Below are 25,247 nucleotides of genomic sequence, written 5' to 3' on the forward strand. Positions count from 1 at the left end.
CATTAGCCTCAAGTAAAGTTACCTACAAAGATCTTGAATATCTCTGACACGTATCTGAATATGTGTGCTCGGCCATCTCACAACAGCAACATTGTTAATCTAAGTAATCCATCACATGAACCACCCAAGAATGTCAATTCAGGCTGTAAAATTTTGAATCAATTAATGATAATATAAACTGAACTTTAGAACATGCATCATGTTTAAGCAATTGAGGTCATATTTTCAAAAATATTAGGTTTTTTATTCTTATTTGTCAAAGCAGATATTAAATTCTTTTGTTATTTCTTTAAAACATTTTTTGAAATCCAGTAAGAATCATTTATAATGTCTTTAGAAATCACTTGGATATCTTATAAATAAAGCATGTTTTCAGAGTACATTACAGAAAGTTGTTTGTAAAAGCTCACATTGGTTCACATCACAAGCAAATGATTTTCTTTGCTTCGTGTGGAGAAAACCACAAAACCGTACAGCTGCAGAAGGGCTAACATATTGACAACTTTGGGATTTACACACTAAACTATACATGTGGGAAAACTACAGCTAGTTTCAATGGAGCAATAGTGAATAGTGATACTAAGAGTCATCACATTCCCAAACCTCAAAATGTCACTAACTAATTTTAGGATAATTTTAAGTTGGGTGGTAAGTGGTGATGAAAAATTGAGCCAAAAAAATCTCAGTATGAAAATGTGTGAACTGATGACAAAAACAAAATGTTGTTTGACAGTAAAAAATACTAAAGTTACAAAATTCAGTATTCATTTCTCAAATATTATACACTTAATCTGCACAGAATTTCCTTAAACCAAATTCTTGCTACAAACCTGTGATAGATCTTTTTCTCTTTTTGGAATCTTTGGGCTTGAACACAAAGCAACCCTGCATGGAAAAAGGAAGTGCTCAAGGAATTTGCATCCACATAGTGTACATTTTGTTTAAACACAGTGTGCAACGGTTCACTGCAGGCAAGATGGTCAATGGGTTTAAGAGATATTTGCGCAGGTACATGGTACAGGTACATAACTAAAGTACCATTAAATCATGGATAGGATAGGTTTAGAGGGCCATGGGCCAAGCGCGATCAGGTGGGACTAGTGTGGATGGGGCATGTTGGTCGGAATGTACAAATTGGGCCGAAGAGCCTGTTTCCATGTTGTATAACTCTACGCTAGAAGAAGTGCTTAATTGTGTTTAAACAAAATGATGGTGAGTGAGGGGAGAGCTCCCCCTTCCCTCCCCCCACTCACGATCAATAACACCACAGTTACATCCGTGGAGCCATTTAAGTTTTTTGGAACCATCCTCTCCACAGACCTTAAATGAGAGGCTACCATCGACTCCACAGTCAAAATGGCCTAACAGCGGATGTACTTCCTGTGGCAGCAGAGAACACACAATCTGCCACAGGCAATGATGGCCCAGTTTTATACTGCCATCATAGAGTCTGTCCTCACCTTCTCCATCATAGTCTGGTTTGGCTCAGCTACCAAGCACGACATCCAGATTCTGCAGCGCATCGTTCGATCAGCCGAGAAGGTTGTTGGCTGCAACCTTCCCCCATTGACGAACTGTACACTGCAAGGGCCAGGAAGCGAGCAGGTAAGATCATCTCTGACCCCTCTCACCCTGGCCACAAACTCTTTGAAACACTTCCCTCTGGAAGGCGACTCCGGACTGTCAAAGCAGCCACAGCCAGACATAAAAACAACTTATTTTCAACGAGCAGTAGCTCTACTCAACTACCAAAAGTCTGTAGCCTCCTTTTGCTCTGATATTTGATTTAATTGTTCACATGTTTAAATTATAATATTTTATTTTTAATTGTCTACTGTATATCGTGTTGTTATTTGCAAGCAAAGCACCAAGGCAAATTCCTTGTATGTATACATACTTGGCTAATAAAATGTATTCAATTCAATTCTTCTGCTCTATTCCCAAATAAAAAATACTCAAGTCAGTCAGAGAACCACAGAGCTTTGAGGGCTATTTGTTTATTTAATTGTTGAGGGCATTGCTGACAATCCCAGCAGTTTTTGTTCATCCCCATTGCCCCTGCACCAAATGATTTGCTAGCAAATTTCAGTGGGCAGGCAAGAGCCACAGATGGGTCTAGAATCATATCTCATCCAGACGTCAACAGAGAATTATTTCCCTCCCTGACAATCAGTTTCCTATTTACCATTACTAATATAAGCTTTCATCTCCAGAATTATTTAATTTAACTGAACACCTAGACACCAAGGATGTCTACATTAGACTACTATTTTTTGACTATAACTCTGCCTTCAACGCCATAATCCCATCCATACTCATCTCCAAATTCCTGGACCGAGGAAGCAGTTTCCCCTTCTGCTACAGGATCCTCAACTTTCTGAACCACAGACCACAATCAGTGAGGATAGGTAATTAGGTCATAAGCGACAGGAGTAGAATGAGGCCATTTGGCCCATCAAGTCTACACCATTCAATCATGGCAGATCTATCTTCCCCTCTTAACCCCATTCTCCTGCCTTCTCCCCATAACCTCTGACACCTGCACTAATCAAGAATCTATCTATCTCTGCCTTAAAAATATCCACTGACTTGGCCTCCATAGCCTTCTATGGCAAAGAATTCCACAGATTCACCACCTGACTAAAGAAATTTCCGCTGACTGGTTAGCACGAAAGAAAAGCTTTTCACTGTACCAATAAACTAAACTGAACTGACATTTGCAAATGACACTGCGGTGGGCCGGATCACATAACATGACAACATGGAGTACAGGAAGGAGATGGTGAACTTAGTGACATGGTCAGCAAGATGAAGGAGTTAGTTATTGACTTCAGGAAGCATGGTGAAGTCAATCAATGGTGGGGAAGCACAATGGTTGGAAGCTTCAAGTTCCTTGGTCTGTTGTGATCTGTGAAAGTGATCTGTTGTGGACGCGCGAAAATGCACTCCTCCAGGTTCAGGGACAGTTTCTTCCCAGTTGTTATCAGGCAACTGATTCATTCTAGCACAATCAGAGAGCAGTCCTGAACTACAATCTACTTCTTTGGTGACCCTCAGACTATCTTTGATTGGGCTTTACTGGATTTACCTTGCACTAAACATTATTACCTTCTCATGAAGGGTCTCGACCCGAAACGTCACCCATTCCTGCCTGACCTGCTGAGTTACTTCAGCATTTTGTGAAATAAATACCTTCGATTTGTACCAGCATCTGCAGTTATTTTCTTACATTACCTTCTCATGTATCTATACACTGTGAATGACTGGATTGTAATCATGTATTGCCTTCCCACTGACTGGTTGGCACGCAGCAAAAGCTTTTCACTGTACCTCACTCAGTACACGTGACAATAAACTTAAACTAAATCAACCACATTGATGCAACAGCCAAGGAGGCACACCAATGTCTCTACTTGCTGAAAAGACGGAGGAAATTCAGTGACTCTTATAAACTTGTGCAGATGCACCCTAGAAAGCACACATTTGGGTTGCATCTCAGCTCGCTTTGGGAACAGCTCTGCCCAAGAACCCTTCTTCAGACCCAAACCGTCACCTATTCGTCCAGAGATGCTGCTGAGTTACTCCAGCATTTTGTGTCCAGCTTCATTGCAGCAACTCCCCGCACATCCACAACTCCCTCCCACGCGCCCTCTGCGCTGCTACTGCAGCAGCGATTCAGCCTTTACCTTGGACACCGAGGAGGTCGCCATCGATCCTCTGTCGTCAAGGTCGGGCTCGACTCCTCGGGTACCCTGGACAGGCCCAGGTCCAGGCCCCGCCCCTCCCCTCCAGACCCCGCCCTGAGCGGATCAGGCCACGCCCCTCACAGACCCCGCCCCCCACAGACCCCGCCCCCCATAGACCCCGCCCCGAGCGGACCAGGCCCGCCCTTCAGGCCCCGCCCATCCCCTCCCCTCCAGACCCCGCCCCGAGCGAACCAGGCCACGCCCCGAGCGAACCAGGCCACGCCCCTCACAGACCCAGCCCCCCCATAGACCCCGCCCAGAGCGGACCAAGCCCCGCTCTGGCCCGCTCCCCCAGTCCCCGCCTGCTCCTCCACAGGCTCCGCCCCTCCACAGGCCCCGCCCCTTTCTGGCCCGCTCCCCTAGTCCCCGCCCTCCCCTCGCCCGCAGATCCCCCCCCAGACCCCGTCCGGAGCAGAACAGACCCCGCCCCTCCCCCAGCCGGGGCCCGACCTTCCCTGGCTCCACCAATGGGAACTCTTCCAGCTCTCCGCCAATGGGAATCCTCGGCGGGGCCCGACCTAGCCCCGCCCCTCCCCGACTCCGCCAATCGGAATGCTGCCCCCCGCTGCAGTGACTCCGCCTATCAGAGCACCGCTTGTTCCCCCCCCTCCCCTCCCCCGGCTTCCGGCGCCCTGATTGGTTTGTGGTCACGGGTCAGGGTGGAAGGTCGGAGTGCAGATCGTGAGCGTCGCCAGGGCGCTGTTGCTGTCGTCGCCGTTGCTGCAGCAGTAACTGCAGACTGGGCGCTTCACGGCCGCCGGCTCCAGCAACAGCAACAAGCTCTGCAAGCATAGCACTGAAGAAGCCCGAACTTTAAATCACTGGCGAACGATGCCATGGCTTGTCTTTTCCGAAGGTCCATAGCAGCGCAGGTACGTGCAACCAGCAAAGCCTCTCCCATCGTCCCGCCCCACCAGCTCCATATTTGCGTGACCTTCAGTCATCTGCCCTGGGATTTGCTGGATATCCCAGGTGTGAATGCACGAGCTTTGACAAATATCTCTCTCCATTTAACGTGACTTCAAAATGAAAGGTACTTGGCTAAATGAAAGGCTCTTTAGCTTTCCATTTAAACTGAGTTTAAAACGAAAAGCATTTAGTTACCTTCTGCTGAAGGTTCTGATTAAAAGATTCCAGAACCAGGCAGGGGCCACAGTCTAAGAATAAAGGGGAGGCCATTTAAAACTGAGGTGAGAAGAAACTTTTTCACCCAGGGAGTTGTGAATTTATGAAATTCTCTGCCACCCTGATTATGGATTTAAAAGAGAGTTAGATACTCTAGGGGCTATTTGAATCAAGGGATATGGGGAGAAGGCAGGCACAGGTTACTGATTGTAGATGATCAGCCATGAACACAATGAATGGTGGTGCTGGCTTGAAGGACCAAATGGCCTCCTCCTGCACCTATTTTCTATGTAAAACTTGAGCAAAAATCTTAAACATCCAGTAAATGAGAAATTATGAAGGTGCTCAATCCAATGAAATGTACAAAGCTTTCATTATTTTGATTTAAGTTTTACCATGTTAGTTGATTATAGCTACTGATAACATGAAATGAATAATATTTGACCCCCCCCCCCCCCCCCCAATCTAAATTGCACACCACATTGGGAAAGCAGCAAACATAATCAAAGACCACTTGCATCTCAGTCATTCCCTCGTCTCCCACTCCTGGTCAGGCAGAAGATGAAGCTTACAAGCATGTACTGCCAGATTCAGGAGCAGCTTCTTCCCCACTGATATTAGACTCTTGAATGGATAAAAATGTGTTTCCAATTTCCATTCTCCTTCATTGCAAGTCATGCACTTTTATGTGCACTTTCACTTCAGCTGTACTATATACTCTGCACCCTGTTTCCTCTCTTTGCATGACCTATTGTCATGCACCAAGGCACTTTCCTTATATATGCATACTTGGCCAATAAACTTATTCATATATTCATTCATATTCTATTGTATTAAAATACAGTATAATTTACCTGGATAGTATGCAAAACAGTTTTCACTGCATCTTAGTACACATAACAATAATAAGCCAATGACAATACCAACATAAGAAATATGTGCAGGATAAGGCCATTGAACCTTCCCCACTATTGAACCTTCCCCACTATTGAACCTTCCCCACATTGAACCTTCCCCACATTGAACCTTCCCCACAGCCTGCCCTAAATTTTATTGTGATGATCAATGTTCATAAGTGATAAGAGCAGAATTAGGCCATTCGGCCCATCGTCTACTCTGCCATTCAATCATGGCTGATCTATCTTTACTTCCTAACCCTATTCTATTGCCTTCTACCCATAACTCCTGACATCTGTACTAATCAAGAATCTATCTATCTGCCTTAAAAATATAGAATGCTGGTAGGCCACATTTGGAATATTGTGAGCAGTTTTGGGCCCCATAGCTAAAGAAGGATGTGCTGGCTTTGGAGAGGGTCCAGAGGAGGTTTGCTAGAATGATCCTTGGGATGATTAGAAAGCTGGGTGGCAGTGTGAACTGTGAAGAGGATGTTAGGAGGTTGCAGGGTGTCTTGGACAGGTTGAGTGAGTGGGCAGATGTATGGCAGATGCAGTATAATAATGTAGGTTATAATGTGAGGTTATCCACTTTGGCAGCAAAAACAAGGAGGCAGATTATTATCTCAATGGTGTCAGATTAGGTAAAGGGGAAGTGCAACAAGACCTGGGTGTCCTTGTACACCAGTCACTGAAAGATGCAGGAATCTTGAGAAAAACACAAAGTGCTGGAGAAACTCAGCAGGTCGGGCATCATTGGTGGAGGGAATGGACAGACAATGTTTGACTCTTCTTCAGATTGAATATTGAATCTGTAGATCGATGCTTTTGAGCAATTCTTTGCTTGCTTACTGTAAGCTTTTATTGTCACACGTGCAAACGCACAGTGAAATACTTTTCCCGCATGCACATCCTTGCCTTATACCTAAGCATATTCTTGATTAGCAAGTATACAGAAATGGTCTACTGAGCCTGGATGCAAGAGGCACCTTTTATCAATGACATTTAAAAAAACATATGATTCAAATCATAGCCATTTTTACTTTAAATGGGTGTGGAAGATTGTATGTCAATGTTCAGTTTAGATTATTATCTCCTGTACAATGGAAAACTTTTGTTGCGTGCTAACCAGTGAGGAGAAAGACAATACATGATTACAATTGAGACATTCACAGTGTACAGATATATGATAAAGGTGATAACGTTTAGTGCAATATTACATCCAGTAAAGTCCGATTAAAAATAGTTTGAGTGTCTCCAATGAGGTAGATAGTAGCTCAGGGCTATTCCCTTGTTGTTGATAGGATGGTTCAGTTACCTGATAACAGCTGGGAAGAAAATGTCCTTGAATCTGGAGTTGTGCGTTTTCACACTTCTGTACCTCTGGTCGGATGTGAGAGGGGAGAAGGAGGAGTGACTGGGGTGAGACTCATCCTTGATTATGCTGGTTGCCTTGCCAAGGCAACGTGAAGTGTAAATGAAGTCAATGGAAGGGAGATTGGTTTTGAGCGATGGTCTGGGCTGCGTCCACAATTCTCTGCAATTTCTTGCGTTCTTGGATGGAACTGTTCCCAAACCTTGCTGTGATGCATTCGGATAAAATGCTTTCTATGGCTCTTCTGTAGAAGTTGGTGAGTTGTTGGGGACAAGCCAAACCTCCTAAGCCTTCTAAGGAAGTAGAGGCATTGGTGTGCTTGCTTGGTCATTGCTTCAATATGGGTGTTCCAGGACAAGTTGGTGATATTTGCTCCTTGGAACTTAAAGCTTTCAACCCCCTCTACTTTGACGCCGTCAATGCAAACAGGGGTATGTGTCTCGCTTCCTGAAGTCAATCACTATCTCCTTTGTCTTGCTGACATTGAGAGGAAGGTGGTTGTGACACCAGTCTCAATCTCCTTCCAGTGCTCTGTCTCCATTGAAAATGTGCAGAGAGTTGACCTGGTGCCTTGCAAACATTGATCCCTCAACCAAATCCATTTCATTTAGGACAAAATCCTCTACGGCATAAACGTGTGGAAATGCAATAAATCTTAATAACATTCCATACAAATTCTTTGTGGAAATTCCTAGAGTTTGCTACGCAATTTCTGTAGTCACAGTAATCCTGAAAGGTTAGTGATATTATTTGACTTGTATCTGTACTGGCAGGCACTTTAAGATCAAATTTGAGTTGAAAATACATTTAAACATTATTCCAACAGATGTTGCCTGGGAATAATTACTGGGTGGCATTGTAACCTTGTGATTTAAATGATTATTGCAAGCAAAGTTTCGCTCGCGAAGATTGACATCAATTCACCTTCAAGTTCAATTCTGCCGCCTGGTTCCAGCTATTTATTTCTGCTTGTACATTGATGTTATGCATTTTTTTAATGACTAGCAGTTTGTTTGATCATGTGGTTTCATTAAAAATGTGTTTCAGAGAGCGACACAGTGCTGGAATAACTCGGTGGGTCAGGCAGCCTTCCGAGAGAACATGAATTGCCGACATTTTGAGAGGTCGCCAATCCATTTTCTCCAGAGATGCTGCCTGACTCGCTGTGAAATTGAGTTACTCCAGCACTTTGTGTGTAAACCCAGCGTCTGCATTTCCTAGTGTCTACATGTTTCAGAGAGCCTTGCATTTATTACCTTTTCTAAATATTGTATTGTTTTATTTAGCTTTCCAGAGTTCTGGGAGTGTCAACCGAGAAGCTTATTCCAGTTGTGTCAGCTGTTCCTGTCTCCAAAAAACAGTAATTATAAAAGATATATATTTTTTAAAATACAGTATATGTGAATTGCATTGTTAAAATTCAAATTGCATGTTATTACTATAATTATAAGTGGTACTTGACTCCTTTGATGGCACTGGATGAATTTGTCTATTATAACCACAGGTTGTTAATGCACCACCAGGTACAGGATTAGAGGGGTAAATCGTATCATCAACTCTCCTGTTGCCTCTGACTTTTTTTTTAGTTTGGAGATACAGTGTGGCAACAGGCCCTTCGGCCCACCGAATCTGCGCCAACCAGACATTTGGTCTTCAAATTTGAGGAAGGACATTCTTGCTATTGAAGGAGTGCAGCGTAGTTTCACGAAGTTAATCCCCAGGATGGCGGGACTGTCGTATGTAGACTGGAGCGACTGGGCTTGTATACACTGGAATTTGGAAGGATGAGCGGATCTTATTGAGACATATAACATTATTAAGGGATTGGACACATTTGAGGCAGGAAACATGTTCCCAATGTTGGGGGAGTCCAGAACCAAGGCGGCACGGTGGCGCAGCGGTAGAGTTGCTCATTTTAGATTTAGATTTAGATATACAGCGCAGAAACAGGCCCTTCAGCCCACCGGGACCGCGCCGCCCAGCGATCCCCGCACATTAACACTATCCTACACCCACTTGGGTCAATTTTCACATTTGCCCAGCCAATTAACCTACAAACCTGTCCGTCTTTGGAGTGTGGGAGGAAACCGAAGATCTCGGAGAAAACCCACGCAGGTCACGGAGAACGTACAAACTCCGTACAGTACAGCACCCGTAGTCAGATCGAACCTGTGTCTCCGGCGCTGCATTCGCTGTAAGGCAGCAACTCTATCGCTGCGCCACCGTGCCGCCTTGGCGCGTTGGGACGCGTTGGCTGGTGTGGGAAAGTTGGGCCGAAAGGCCGGTTTCCACGCCATTAGACATATGATTATTACTCTTTTAGAGTCTGATGCAATGATTCATTGTTAATAAAAAGCAAAACATAGAAACATAGAAAATAGGTGCAGGAGTAGGCCATCCGGCCCTTCGAGCCAGCACCGCCATTCAATATAATCATGGCTGATCATCCAGAATCAGTACCCTGTTCCTGGTTTCTCCCCATATCCCTTGATTCTGTTAGCCCTAAGAGCTAAGGGTGGCACGGTAGCGCAGCGGTAGAGTTGCTGCTTTACAGCGAATGCAGCGCCGGAGACTCGGGTTCGATCCTGACTACGGGTGCTGCACTGTAAGGAGTTTGTACGTTCTCCCCGTGACCTGCGTGGGTTTTCTCCGAGATCTTCGGTTTCCTCCCACACTCCAAAGACGTACAGGTATGTAGGTTAATTGACTGGGTAAATGTAAAAAAATGTCCCTAGTGGGTGTAGGATAGTGTTAATGTGCGGGGATCGCTGGGCGGCGCGGACTTGGTGGGCCGAAAAGGCCTGTTTCCGCGCTGTATATATATATATGATGATGATATGAAGCTATAACCTGCAGCTGGTCAGGCATTATATCTGATTTTCTGTAATTCTATGTAGTCATAGATTGATCCCTGGGATGGCGGGACTTACATATGAGGAAAGACTAGATAGACTGGGCTTGTACTCGCTGGAATTTAGAAGACTGAGGGGGGATCTTATAGAAACATATAAAATTCTTAAGGGGTTGGAGAGGCTAGATGCGGGAAGATTGTTCCCGATGTTGGGGGAGTCCAGAACCAGGGGTCACAGCTTAAGGATAAGGGGGAAGTCTTTTAGGACCGAGATGAGAAAACATTTCTTCACACAGAGAGTGGTGAGTCTGGAATTCTCTGCCACAGAAGGTAGTTGAGGCCAGGTCATTGGCTATATTTAAGAGGGAGTTAGATGTGGCCCTTTTTGCTAAAGGGATCAGGGGGTACTGAGCTGAATGATCAGCCATGATCATATTGAATGGCCTACTCCTGCACCTATTTTCTATGTTTCTATGTCAGTATTCCTTTTCTAAAAAACAATTTTTTTGCAGTAAAGATTTTTTTCTATGCATTAGTTATTTATTGGGAACAGCTACAAATAAAAAGATACGCTGGTCATCTGCATGTTACTAACAGCAATTCCCCTGGCATGTGTAATTAAATATGGATTGGATAAAGCAAACTGCTGACTCCTATTTATATGACTTACAAAAACATCTTTTTGACATTGGAGCCACAAGAGAATGCAGATGCTGGAAGCTGTAGCAAAGAAAGGAGACCTCGTGGAGGAACTGAGCAGGTCATCCAGCATCTGGAGGGAAATATATAGTCAATGTTTGGGGTTGAGACCCTTCATCCAGACTATCATCCCTTGTGATATAAAAAAACCCCAGCTGAGAGCTGAATTCAGCAAAGGAAATAGTAATACAACTTGGAAACAGGCCCTTCGGCCCAAAGTACCTACACCGACCAATGTGTCCCGTCTATACTAGTCCCACCTGTCTGCGTTTGACCTATATCTCTCTAAACCTGTCCTAGCCATGTACCTGTCTAAATGTTTCTTAAACGTTGCAATAGTACCTTCCTCGACTACCTCCTCTGGCAGCTCATTTGTGTAAAAAAAAAACGTTACCCCACAGATTCCTATTAAATCTTTCCCCTCTCACCTTAAACCTATGTCCTCTGATTGTCGATTTCCCTTACTCTGGGCAAAAGACTCTGCGTCTATCTGATATATTCCTCTCATGATTTTGTAAACTTCCATAAGATCACCTCTCATCCTCCTGCGCTCCACGGAATAGGGTCCTAGCCCTGCTCAACCTCTCCCAACAGCTCAGGCCCTCAATTCCTGGCAGCCTCCTTGTAAATCTTCGCTGCACCCATTCCAGCTTGACAACATCTTTTCTATAACACGGTGAAGATGGGAAGAAACAACATCTCAAATAAAGTACTAAACACATGCACTTTAGAACTAGCATTCAGCTGTTGCAGTACAGATAGACCACTGGCGTTGGCTCGGCAATGTGGAAATATATCCAGGTATATAGGAGGGTGCCACAGTGGTAGAATTACTGCATTACAGCGCTGCACACCTGTGTTTGATCCTGACCTCTGGTGCTGTCTGCACGTAGTTTGCACGTTCTCCCCTGTGACTGCATGCGCTTTCTCAGGGTGCTCCGGTTTCCTCTGTGCTGATTGAGTGCTTTCCAACACTTGTCCAGAAACTTGACACCATCCAAGACTAAGTAACCTAATTGACAACCATTCTATCATCCTAACCCCCTGATCCTTCCACCACTGGCATCAATCTGTACCATTGGACCTGGAGAGAGTGGATGTGGAGAGGATGTTTCCACGAGTGGGAGAGTCTTGGGCCAGAGGTCATAGTCTCAGAATAAAAGGTTGTACCTTTAGAAAGGAGACGAGGAGGAATTTCTTTGGTCAGAAGGTGGTCGTCTTCTTTCATGTTCATCATTCAAATGTTACATCACTGTCATCGTCCGTTCTGAAAAAGGCGCAATCTTCCGGCGACAATCAGCGGGAGCCTCACTTGTAAAGTAGATGATGCTGGTAGCAGAATTAGCTCAGGACACTTCCAGTTTAGAGCCCCGCGACGTGGACGCTTCTGCTATGGGGCCAGTGGATGGTGAATCTGTGGAATTCATTGCCGCAGAAGGCTGTGAAGGCCAAGTCAATGTTATTTTTAAGTCGGAGATTGACTAGTACGGGTGACTGGAGTTATGGGGCGAAGGCAGGAGAATGCGGTTGAGAGGGAATGAGAGATCAGCCATGATTGAATGGGGGAGTAGACTTAATGGTCCGAATGGCCTAATTCTGCTCCCAGACTTTACGAACTTATGAACGTGCAATGCCTACAGTGGTCTCTCACCCAAGCTACTCCGACAGCCCCTCCCAAACCCACAACCTCTACCACGAAGAAAGACCACGGTCACGGGCACATGGCAGCACCACCGCCAGCAGTTGCCCATCCAAAGCGCACACCATCCTGTCTTGGAAATATATTTCCGTGCGTCGTGATTGCTAAATCCAGGAACTCCATGGCCAAAAACACTACAGCAGAGCTGCAGCAGTTCAAGAAGACTGTTCACCACCGCCATTCTACTGCCCCTTCCATATTTTAACAATAATAATAATAATAATAAAAAATCAAATAAAAAATAAATAGATAAAACAATAGTCAGAGAGTGATATGGCGTGGAAACAGGCTCTTCGACCCAACATGTCCCAGCTACACGAGTCCCAACTACCCGCATTTGGTCCATATCTCTTCAAACCTGCCCTATCAATGTACCTGTCTAAGAAAATAACTGCAGATGCTGGTACAAATCGAAGGTATTTATAACACAAAATGCTGGAGTAACTCAGCAGGTCAGGCAGCATCTCAGGAGAGAAGGAATGGGTGACGTTTTGGGTCGAGAACCTTCTTCAGCCTGAAGAAGGGTCTCGACCCGAAACATCACGCATTCCTTCTCTCCTGAGATGCTGCCTGACCTGCTGAGTTACTCCAGCATTTTGTGAAATAATGTACCTGTCTAATTGTTTCTTAAATGTTGGGATAATCCCTGCCTCAACTACTTCATCTAGCAGCTTGTTCCATACACCCACCACCCTTTGTGTGGAAAAGTTTACCCCTCAGATTCCTATTATATCTTTTCATCTTAAACCTATGTCCTCTGGTCCTCAATTCATCTACACTGGGCAATAGACTGTGCATCTACCTGATGTATTCATCTCATGATTTTATATACCTCTCTATAAGATCCCCCCTCATCCTCCTACACTCCAAGGAATAGAGTCCCAGCCGGCTCAACCTCTCCCATAAGCTCAGTCCCTCGAGCCCTGGCAACATCCTTGTAAATCTTCTCTGTACCCATTCCAGCTTGACAATATCTTTCCAATAACATATATCTATCGTAATAAAAAAAAAAAATCATATAAAATAAATTCTGGCCTTGCCAAGAACAAGTTTAAAAGAAAGATTAAAAAGTGTCCCAAGCCAAAACGCCACCTATCTGTATTCCCCTGCTGAGATACTCCAGCATTTTGTGTCTTTTTCTTGTAAACCAGCATCTGCAGTTCCTTGTTTCTGTTATTACATTAGGTTGTGCCATTGAATTGATTTGACATTTAGTGATTATCAGGAACGGAATGTGAAAGCATAACAGCAACACGCTGTAAATTACTTGGCCTAAGGCAGACTCAGCGGATGAAAGAGACCTCCGTTTCACCGTGTGGATATTTTTGATTTTGCAGTCCAACTCTCTCCCTGTGGGTAATTATTTGGGCTACGGTTTTGATTGCTGCCAGCATTGTATCTGGCGTGCACTAACTGAAAGATAGTGCCCGTCTACTCACCCGCTCCCCGACCCGTGACCATATCACCCCCGTCCTCTACAAGCTCCACTGGCTCCCCATCCCCCAGAGAATCCAGTACAAAATCCTCCTCATGACCTACAAAGCCCTCCATAACCTGGCCCCATCCTACCTGACTGACCTCCTCCACAGACACGCTCCCACCCGCACCCTTCGCTCTGCTGCTGCTAACCTCCTGTCCCCCCCCCATCCGGACCAAACTCAGATCCTGGGGGGACAGGGCTTTCTCCATCGCTGCTCCCACCCTCTGGAACTCACTACCCCAAACCATCAGAGACTCCTCCTCACTCACCACATTCAAAACATCACTGAAGTCTCACCTGTTCAACACTGCCTTCAACCACTGACCGTCGCTTCACCTTATTCTTCCTTTTCTGTTTGTTTATTTATTTATTTTTATGTCTTATTTACCCTGTAAAGCGTCTTTGAGTGTCTAGAAAAGCGCTATACAAATGTAATGTATTATTATTATTATTATTATTATAGCTGGGCACACCTAAATACAATAGACAATAGGTGCAGGAGTTATCCTTAAGAGCTCTATCTAGCTCTCTCTTGAATGCAATACATGCAATTTTCTTTAAGAGGACGCATGCAACAGTGACTCAGCCGGTTTCTACTTTACCACAGAGTGGCTTCGAAAGTTGGTAATGTGGGAGGCTATTAAGTATAGATTGCACTCAATTTACCAATTTTTTGGTTTACAACACGAGAACTGATTGGCGCCTTTGTTTATAATGACTTTTCACTCTGCTTTTTGGGTATGCGAAAGTTGCCAGCATGCATGATCAATAAACGTATGTGTCAGGTGGCCCGAAAACAAAATAATGACATTTAACATTTTAGAGGGACTGGTACACAGTGTACCATCACAAAAAAAGCACTGTTCTTTCACAACTGCTGTGCCATGCAGTCAAGATGACAAAGTCCACTGATTATAAATGTGCATTCATAATTTTGAGGGGCAGAATTCGGCCCATCAAGTCTACTCTGCAATTCAATCATGGTTGATCTGTCTTTCGCTCTCAACCCCATTCTCCTGCCTTCTCCCCATAGCCCCTGACATCCATACTAATCAAGAACCTATCAATCTCTGCCTTAAAAATATCCATTGACTTGGCATCCACAGCCTTCTGTGGCATTGAATTCCACAGAATCACCACCCTCTGACTAAAGAAATTCCTTCTCATCTCTTTTCTGAAGGTACGTCCTTTTATTCTGAGGCTATGGCCTCTGGTCCTGGACTCTCCAACCAGTGGAAACATCTTCTCCGCATTCACTCTATCCAGGCCTTACACTATTCGGTAAATTCCAATGAGGGTCATCCTTCTAAACTCCAGCGAGTACAGGCCCAGTGCCTTCAAACGCTCATCTTATGTTAAGCCAATCATTCCTGGGATAATTCTCATAAACCTCTGTACCATCTCCAACGCCAGCACATCCTTCCTCGGATATGAGGCCCAAAACTGCTCACAGTACTCCAAATGTGGCCTGACCAGCGCCTTGTAAAGCCTCAGCATTACATCCCTGTTTTTGTATTCTAGCCGTCATGAAACAAATGCTATGAAATAACTCTCTTCAGCCCCCAGTTTACTGGGATATGTAGAAAATATTGTCCATCATTGATGACAGCCAATGTATTGAATGTCATCATTGATGACAGCCATTGATAGTAGATGTGTTTGAAGTGTTCAATGCTAAAATAAATACATAATTAAATGGAAAATCCATAAGATGACTGATGCTGGAAATCTAAAATAAAAACAGAAAAGTGCCAGAAATACTCAGCAGGTCAGGTCGCATCTGTGGAAAGAGACAGAGAGTTGACATTTCAGGTGAGGGAAGGGTAAAGATTTAATAGGGACCTGAGGGGCAACTTTATTTACACAAAGGGTGGTAAGTATATGAAATGAACGGCCGTAGGCAGATAATATTACATGTTTAAAAAACATTTGGATAGTTACATGGATAGGATAGGTTTAGGGCCAAATGCAGGAAGTTGTGACTATTGTCGATAGGGCACGTTGGTCAGCGTGGGCACGTTAGGCCAAAGTACCTTTTTCCATGCTGTACAATTCTAATACTCTAATGACTACTCATTTCACTCTTTCTCCTGCTTTGGTCTCATCGGGTGGCGTAGTCAGGGATGGCAGCCTCGCCTACAGTCTGTCTGTCTTTTCGTCTTTTTTGTTATTTTTCGTGTGTTTTAAAAAGTATGTGTTAATGTTAATGTAGGCGTTAATGTTCTCTGGCTTGTTTTATGTGGGGGGGGTCAGGGGAAACCTTTACAGCGAATGCAGCGCCGGAGACTCAGGTTCGATCCTGACTACGGGTGCTGCACTGTAAGGAGTTTGTACGTTCTCCCCGTGACCTGCGAGGGTTTTCTCCGAGATCTTCGGTTTCCTCCCACACTCCAAAGACGTACAGGTATGTAGGTTAATTGGCTGGGTAAATGTAAAAATTGTCCCTAGTGGGTGTAGGATAGTGTTAATGTACGGGGATCGCTGGGCTGCACGGACTTGGAGGGCCGAAAAGGCCTGTTTCCGGCTGTATATATATGAAGCTCCAAGCCGCAGGAGATTCGTCTAGCCCCGACTCGGGAGTCTGATCGCCCGGCGTGTGGAGCTAAGATTCCCCCCCCCCCCCCCCCCCCCCCGATGCGGGAGCTTAATCACCCCGACGCGGAGGGCTCCACCGCCGGTTGCGGGAGCCAAGATTGCCCCGACAACGGAAGATTCGAGTGCCCCGACCGCGGGAGAACAAAGCCGGGAAGAAGATTGAACTTTTTTGCCTTCCATCACAGTGAGGAATGTGGGAGAGTCGCTGTGGTGGATGATCATGTTAAAAATTTATTTGGGTGCCTTGTTGCTCTTTATTGGTATGACTCTCTGGCAATCTGAATTTCACTATGCCTTAATTGGTACATTTGACAATAAACAAACATTGAACCTTGATCTGACCCCTTCAAATTGAGTTTATTAGGTCCAGATCATTTAAGTCATTGTATTATTGAGACCCCAATTTCTCAATGTTCCCAGTTTCATTTAACTCATCAACTGTAGTGTAGTGTGCTACACTACAGCTCATTTCTTAACCATTCCCAACCAGGCATTGAATCTCCGTATCATGGATCATGTTCAACATTATCAGATACTCTGCAAGACCATATACACTGTTCATATCTTTCTGCATTACTTTGTGACACAGTGGTTTGTAACACATTTGTTTGTAGCTGTCAGATGCTTAATATTCAGTGGTAATCCTTCAATTTGCTTTTATATCTATCAAACATATTATTTTGGATGAAACGGAAATTTGATGAATGGACCCATGCCAGATTTAACACCGTCCTTAATTAAAGCCCCTAATTTAGGATGGCACAGATGGTAGAGCCTCTGCATCACGGCACCAGAGGCCCGGGTTTAATCCTGGCCTCAGGCGTGTGCATGTCTGTGTGCGTCTTTCCTGTGACTGCATGGGTTTCCTCCAGGTGCTCCAGTTTCTTCCCAAAGACATTCGGTAGATTACTTGGCCACTATAAATTGCGCCTAGTGATTGGGGAATTGGTCGAGAAAGTGCGATCACACGTAGCATGTGAATGGGTGTCAGCGTGGACTCGGTGGGCCGAAGGGTCTATTTCAATTGTGTATTGCTCTAAAACTCCATGGCACCATATTGAACTGTTCTCTTCCATTGTCAACTCACCTGAGTTGTATCATCATGCCTATCAGCATGTCTCAGACATCTAACGCCCTCCCATTCCCATACTGACCTTTTCTGTTCTGGGCCTTCTCCACTGTTAGAATGAGGCCCAATGCAAATTGGGCCTCCTATTTCGCTTGGGCAGCTTACAACCCAGCGGTCATACTTTTAGTTTCTCTAATTTCAAGTAACCCTTGCTTTCTGTCCCTCCCTCACACTAGTTCTCCGACTAGTTTCACTGTCCTCCTGATTCATTTTACTGTTTGTATGCCTCATTATCACACTCCTTCCTCTCAGTTAACAATGAACCATTCTGCATTTCCTTGATCGCCTGCTTTAATCTGTCGTTTTCACAGCTTACCATTCAAGGAACTGCAGATGCTGGTTTAAACTGAAGATAGACACAAAATGTTGGAGTAACTCATTGGGACCGGCAGCATCTCTGGAGAGAAGGAATGGGTGTATTACTTAACCTCTCCCAGAACTCTGTTACATGTAACATATAACTGTTAGTTTTGGTGATCGGCTCAGATGATAGAGGGCATATTACTTGTATTTTCAGAGGTTGTAATAGTCTCAACCGTGCCATCTTGCCTTGGCCCCCAAGACTGCCTTATTAATGTGCCGTGTAAATGCAAGTTGATCAAATTCTCACCAATGTTTTTCAGACAGACTCTAGATTTCCGGGTGTCAGTGAACTCTCTGCTGGCGAATGGGTATTTAAAGTTAGGATCGACTGTTCCAAGTCAAACAAAGGAGCTGTCCGAGAAGGTACTATTAATAATGTTATCAAGTTATATGTACTGTGTTATCAGGGGGGTCACAGGTGATAGGAGCAGAATTAGGCCATTCAGCCCATCATGTATACTTCACCATTCAATCATGGCTGATCTATCTGTCCATCTTAACCCCATTCCCCTGCTTTTCCACATAACACCTGGCACCCGTGCTAATCAAGGATCTATCTATCTCTGCCTTAAAAATATCCATTGACGGCCTCCACAGCCTTCTGTGGCAATGAATTCCACAGGTTCACCACCCTCTGGCTGAAGAATTTCCTCCTCATCTCCTTCCAAAAGAAACGTTCTTTAATTCTGAGGCGATGACCTCTGGTCCTAGACTCTCCCACTAGTGGAAACAACCCCTCCACATCCACTCTCTCCAGGCCTTCGAGATATTGGATAGTTGGAAACAATTGGGATTACAGGGTAAGTTGAGAAAAAAAAGATTTTATTCGAGTGAATAAATTGCTGGGGGGGTTTGCTGTAATAAAATGTGGAACTCACTGCCTGAAGAGATACAGACATCTTCTCCATATTTAAACAGTACCTGGACAAGCCCTTGAAGAATCATAAGCTTCAGAGCAATGGTGCCAGAAATGGGATCTGAAATATATATTTTTTGGCTAGCATTGCAAAGATGGGCCAAATCATGCTATAAACTTCTGTGGGGCTCGCCTGGATCAAAAGACCTAGAACTGGAGTGGTCTTTTAAAATGGTACCACAATCTGGCGCCTTTTGTAAATGGTCTCAGTGGACTATTTCTGTACACTTTGATAACTGGAGATTGTGATTAGGTATGTCGATTCTTTACTGAACTGTATGCAAAAAAAAAAGAAATTCACTGTGCACTTGCACATGTGACAATAAAGCACCATTGAAACTTTGATTCGCGGAGCATTATCGTTATTATTGGTATGAAGTGAATATTGCATCGTCTTGTGATCTAAACCTTTGAAGAAAAAAGATTCAGTGAAGTCAAATGTACAAAGCTGAGTACAACTCGAAGCCAATACCTAAGGTCCTGGCTTGACGTCTGTTCACTGATCATCGTTTCATTATGAACTAAGCTGCAAGTGTAGGCTGCTAAATATTTTCTTTTCTTCTTATTGTAGTTAACTTGTGATGATGTGATTACTGAGATCGCTGTTGGCCAAGCAAGCATTAATTTCAAAGTGAACCGATCCTTACTGGCTGAGGTGAGTGTGTTTTATCCATGTGCTACTTTCAGAAGTTCTTTGCAGTTGTTTGGAAGCATGATCACCATGCACTGTTCACACTTGACTGCAAATGACCCACTCTGCTTCTTGAGTAACAATTATTTTCTTTGTTTTCTTTTGCGTAACAGGTTGTTTTGCAAGAGGTCTTCAAGAAGGGTTCAAGATACGGAATAGCAAGTGAACTCTTCAGCAGTTACCCATGTGGGAGAGTTATAGTTGAATTTAGGCAAGTGTCCGATGCAGAATAGACCATAAATTAGAGTAAAATTCTTACTTTTCTGATTTCAAATGGATTAGTTTTGATGCTTTTAAGTCCTTTCATTAATTTCATTAATTTACATGTGAAATTGACTTGGCCTAGCACGGAATGACTTAATATAGCACTGAAACAGGCCCGTCTGCCCATCTCGTCCATGCCGACCAAGATGCCCCATCTAAGCTAGCCCGACTTTGCCCATATCCCTCTAAAACTTTCCTATCCATGTACCTGTCCAAGTATCTTTTAAATGCTGTTATATTATTTGTGTCAATCATCTCCCCTCGGAGCTTGTTCCATGTACCCACCACCATCTGAGTGAAAAGTTTGTCCCTCGGGTTTGCATTAAATCTTGTCCCTCACACCATAAACATACTCACTCTGGCTTTTGATTCCCCTACCTGAGGAAAAACCCACCCAGTACATGGTGACGCTGCAGTAGAGTTGCTGCCTTACTACGGCGGAGATACTTGACTACGGGTGCTGTCTGTACGGAGTTTGTACGTTCTCCCGGTGACCGCGAGGGATTTCTCCAGTTGCCCTGGCTTCCTCTCATAGTCCAAAGTCATACAGGTTTGCAGGTTAATTGCCTTTGGTAAAGATTGTAAATGTGATGGTGCGAGTGTATGGGGATCGCTGGTCGGTATAGACTCTGGACCGAAGCCCCTGGACCGAAGCCCCTGGTTCCGTGCTGTATCTTTAAACTTAACTAAGCTAAGCTATGTGCATTCACCCTTTCTATTCCCCTAATGATCTTATACATCTCTGAAAAATCACCCCTCAGCTGGCTTTATGAATGATTTATTTTGCTCAGAATACTTAAAAGTTAGGTTTTTATTACTCTGAACAGGTTCAGAATACCAATAGTATTATTGAATATCGATAGTATACAACTTCACCAATGATCATAAATTTCTACATCAGATTATAACAAGTTTGGGCCTTAAGGCTTTTCAGTCATCTGAGAGGTTCCGTAAAAAGTGAATTTGTCTAGAAGCTGATATTGGAGAGAGAATTAATAATTCAACAAGGTGACATTGGAGAGAGAGTCAATAAAAGTACACCACCTATTGGAAGCTCAGTTTCCTTTCACTTGGCTGATGTCCAGCTTCCACCATATTCTTGCAGTAGAGCCTTTTAGATTAAGTGAAGAGTATTCCAAGATCTTGCTTAAATTCATGCCTTTAAGCTAGTGTACTGGCTTCGGAGAGGCGGACTGTGAACTACACATTGCAGGATCACCTGTTCTAACCCACTTCAGTAGACGTGCATTTATTTGACTAGTTCAGTTCAGGTTTGTGCCAGTAGTGAACCACAATTTTGACGTCACGTAGTGGTGATACCAGTGAATCTCACAGGGAGTTGAGCAGCTTATCTCCTTGTTGTGGGCATTTTCAGACTATCACAAGTGGCAAGTTTCAGTCCAACTCCCTGGTAGTTGTCCAGATCTTGCTGTATATGGACACAAATTGCTTGACAAATTGACAGTGCAGAACCCCATGTCTGTCCCCTAGGTTGAGCTGAGGTCATTGGTGAATTAGCAGCAATGACCCGGTGCCGAGATAATTGGTGTTCATTGACTGGAGCCATCTTGCTCTGTACCTGCTAGGCTACCCGTAGCTGCAAAAGAGGATCAAATGCAGGCAGGTGGGATTTGGGTAGGTGGGACTTGGATGTGGGCAAATTGGGCCGAAGGGCCTGTTTCCACGTTGTAAGACTCTGACTCTATTATCACTTTTAACTCTGGGGCATCTTGAATAGTTTGGGGTAGGTCTTCCAATCTCAGGTGGAAGGTTGAGCAATGTTAACATTACGTTTCTTTTTTACAGTTCACCAAATATTGCGAAGAAATTTCATGCAGGACATTTGCGTTCAACAATCATAGGTGAATATTTTATGTCCTTTGCTAATCCTAAACTCACAACATCAGATTTTAAAAATATTTAGTCATTTGTCAGTACCTGAACGTTGCACGTAAGGCCAACATTTATTACCCATCTCCAATTTCCCTTGAACTGAATGGCTTGCCAGGCCGTTTGAGAGGGTATTTAAGAATTAACCACAAGCCTGGTCTACAATCATACATGGGCAATGCCAGGGCAGGATGGCAGATTTTCTTCCTGAATCAGATGTGTATTTTCATAATAACCTTTAGTTTTATGGTCATCATTAACACTAAGTTTTTAGATTCCAGATTATTAACTGTATTTAAATTGCCATGATAGAATTTGAACTCTGGTCTCAGGATTGTTAGTCTGGGCATCTGGACGGTTCGGGTAGGTCTGCACTTCTGCTTGTTCTCGCCCCACTGAACTTAGCTCATCATACTTTGACTCTGTCCTGCCTCCCTTTGTCCAATCTCTTTACCTCCCACATCCAGGACACACCTCACGCCCTCCACCATTTCCTGGGCCCCCACCAACTCATTGTCACAATGGATGTCTGGTCTTTATACGCCGGTAACCTCCATCATGAAGATTTTGGGGCCCTCCACCTCTTTCTGGAACAAAGAACCAACCAACTACCCTCCACCAACCCTTTCATCAGCCTGGCAGAACATGTTCTTACCCTCTCAATGTGCCTTCCTCTACATCGCAGGACGAAGCGTAAACTAGGTGACTGTTTTGTGGTGTGCTGCCCACCTTGGCCATCCTGACCTTCTGGTCCATGCCATTTCAACTCCCCGTCGCACTCTGACCTGTCAGTCCTTGGCCTTCTCCACAGCCAGGATGTGGCTAAACACAAACTAGTATGATACATTGTATTCTGCTTGGGTAGCCTTTATAATGGGTAGCCCAATGGTATGAACATTTTACTCTTCAGGCAAACGCATACTCCTTGCGGTCTCTCACTCTTTCCTTCTGGTAGTGGGAGAGTCTAGTACCGGAGACCATAGCCTCAGAATAAAAGGACGTACCTTTAGAAAGGAAATTAGGAGGAATTTCTGTAGTCAGAGGGTGGTGAATCTATGGAATTCATTGCCACAGGCAACTGTGGAGGCCGTCAATTAATATTTTTAAGGCGGAGATTGACAGATTCTTGATTAGTACGAGTGTCAGGGGTTATGGAGGGAAGTCAGGAAAATGGGGTTGAGAGGGAAAGTTAGATCAGCCGTGATTGATTGGTGGAGTAGACTTGATTGGTCGAATGGCCCAATACTGCTCCTATAACCTATGAACTATTTACACTTCACTGGACTATCAGTGTGGCTTATGTATTCATGACCTAAATGCAAGCCTAGAAACGGAGACTTTTTAACGTGTAGATAATGGCACTACCAGAGCCAAGACCAATACTAGAACTGTTTGGCAACTTTTAGTCAAGTATGCTTCCTACTGCCTGGGTGAGAAGTGAAAACCTTCTCAAGATTACAGATATCAAAATTGATCTACAAATAACGGGTGTAAAAATAATAGGTCAATATTAATTTTGAGACATGTCACAGAAAGGAAACGGGCCCTTTGGCCCATCGTGTGCATATCGATCAAGTTATCATACTGGGCTAATCCACTAAACCATAGCCCACTAAACCATTCCTATTCATATATCTCTCCAAACGTCTTTTAAAAGTCATAATTGTATTTGTTTCTATAGCTCCTTCTGGCAACATTCCAGATGCAGACTCATAAGTGATAAAAAAGGTCCCTCTTAAATCTCTCCCTTCTCACCTTATGTCTATGCCCTCATATTTTAGAATTCTCTACCCTGGGGAAAAAGACTGAACAGTCAATCACTCATCATCATGTCTCGGAAATATATTCATAACTGTATTGTACTGTTTTCTTAGGCAACTTCATAGCGAACCTAAAGCAAGCTTTGGGAGATGATGTGATCAGGATCAACTACCTCGGTGATTGGGGCTTGCAGTTTGGTAAGTGCCGTGTGTATGGAAGAGTCGATGTGTTTATTTTAACCAATATTTGCACTCCCCGAAGACGTATTTTTTACATGTATTTGAACTAATTGTGCAATATTAATAGGAGTCAGGCAATTACCAAGCCCTACATTTCCCTTCGGGTACTGAGGTAATTAGCCTTTTGCTTGTAAATGTTCGTCTCTTCCAGGGCTAATATTAGCATGCTCCTTGCCCGTGTAGGTGACAGGAGCAACTGAACTGAAGTCATGGATACAATCCAGTTCTCCTTGTGACGTGGGTATCCCAGCTAATAGAAACGACAGAAAATACGGGCTGCATTCAGTTGAGTTGAATGAGATGATTCACTGACATTGGGGTATTTTCTGCCCCTATGATGTTTTACATGGTGATGCGGCATTTTTAAAAAAAACAACAATAACCTTTCTTGGATCTTTGTTCCATCAATTCAGGATTACTAGGAGCAGGATTTCAGATGTTCGGTTCAGAAGAGAAGCTCAATGCAAATCCCTTGCAGCATCTTTTTGATGTAAGTAAAGCTATAAAAATGTGAACATAGAATTACTGAGGAACAATATTGTATAAAAATGTGAAAATAGAATTACTGAGGAGCAATATTGTATAAAAATGTGAACATAGAATTACTGAGGAGCAATATTGTATAAAAATGTGAACATAGAATTACTGAGGAGCAATATTGTATAAAAATGTGAACATAGAATTACTGAGGAGCAATATTGTATAAAAATGTGAACATAGAATTACTGAGGAGCAATATTGTATAAAAATGTGAACAGAATTACTGAGGAGCAATATTGTATAAAAATGTGAAAATAGAATTACTGAGGAGCAATATTGTATAAAAATGTGAACATAGAATTAATGAGAAGCAATATTGTTTTCAATAAACCTTAGATTATTGTTGATGCAGAAAATCTGCTCAGCATACATTACTATGTAAAAGTTGAGGTTGATAATTGCAATCAAGTGTAGAATGTTAAGATGTGGTGATGAACTGGCATATTGCAATATTGTCACAGTTCTTATTTTTAATACAGGTATGTTCCTGTATTAATCAAAGGGTTAGATGCACAAAGATCAATAGCCTGCTCAACTCCTCCAAAAAGACCATTCAAAAGTGAAGATAGTTACACATCAAAAAGTTAGTACTTAACCTCCTTGATTAAGAACATAATGGGAAAGTATGTACATTAGAGAGTGTTGAGCAATCAAACATCAGATAATCTGTTGGAAGGGCAAAAAACTAAACTTTGCACCATCAACATGCATGAAATAACACTTTTACTATTTCAGTTTATTACAAAGTGGTTGTACATACTTTGTAATGTGGGACAAAAAATGGGCGTTGAAAGCTGTGTTAACGACCATGTCTAAAGTACATGTAGAAGGGTAATTCTAATACCCCTTCCTATTCACCCACCACCCCTCAGGTCAGCTGGGTCAGGATATGTGTAAACTTGCAATTTTTTGCTTTTGCAGGTCAGGATATCCAAATCGTTTTTAATTCCCTCACATTGAAATACCTTTGATCCATGTTTATAGGCCA

The 25,247-nt window shown here is 43.6% G+C and overlaps 2 protein-coding genes across 7 annotated transcripts in view; one reads left to right on the forward strand and one right to left on the reverse strand.

Annotated features, from left to right (window-relative positions):
* Positions 1 to 3,787, reverse strand: part of orc3 (origin recognition complex, subunit 3) — a 71,561-nt gene extending 67,774 nt beyond the window's left edge. For 2 of the 5 annotated variants that reach the window (XM_078399810.1, XM_078399809.1), the window contains exons 1-2: positions 3,687 to 3,787; positions 831 to 885 (exon numbers count right to left, since the gene is read on the reverse strand). In XM_078399810.1, coding sequence (XP_078255936.1) covers positions 831 to 885; positions 3,687 to 3,710 — 79 coding nt within the window. In that variant the 5' untranslated portion in view covers positions 3,711 to 3,787. Of the gene's footprint in view, positions 1 to 830; positions 888 to 3,686 lie in introns of those variants that run through there. The other 3 variants (XM_078399812.1, XM_078399811.1, XM_078399813.1) reach the window with 2 other exon arrangements.
* Positions 3,788 to 4,410: 623 nt separating this feature from the next.
* The window catches only part of rars2 (arginyl-tRNA synthetase 2, mitochondrial), a 72,291-nt gene continuing 51,454 nt past the window's right edge, over positions 4,411 to 25,247 (forward strand). For both annotated transcript variants that reach the window (XR_013547291.1, XM_078399807.1), the window contains exons 1-8: positions 4,411 to 4,618; positions 8,429 to 8,502; positions 18,219 to 18,321; positions 19,446 to 19,529; positions 19,679 to 19,776; positions 21,636 to 21,691; positions 23,594 to 23,677; positions 24,133 to 24,209. Coding sequence is in view for 1 of the 2 variants with exons in the window: in XM_078399807.1 (XP_078255933.1) it covers positions 4,583 to 4,618; positions 8,429 to 8,502; positions 18,219 to 18,321; positions 19,446 to 19,529; positions 19,679 to 19,776; positions 21,636 to 21,691; positions 23,594 to 23,677; positions 24,133 to 24,209 (612 nt within the window). In the remaining variant the exon portion in view is untranslated. The remainder of the gene's footprint in view (positions 4,619 to 8,428; positions 8,503 to 18,218; positions 18,322 to 19,445; positions 19,530 to 19,678; positions 19,777 to 21,635; positions 21,692 to 23,593; positions 23,678 to 24,132; positions 24,210 to 25,247) is intronic.

Source organism: Rhinoraja longicauda, chromosome 5 (genome assembly GCF_053455715.1).
Source record: "Rhinoraja longicauda isolate Sanriku21f chromosome 5, sRhiLon1.1, whole genome shotgun sequence".
NCBI classification, from domain to species: domain Eukaryota; kingdom Metazoa; phylum Chordata; class Chondrichthyes; order Rajiformes; family Arhynchobatidae; genus Rhinoraja; species Rhinoraja longicauda.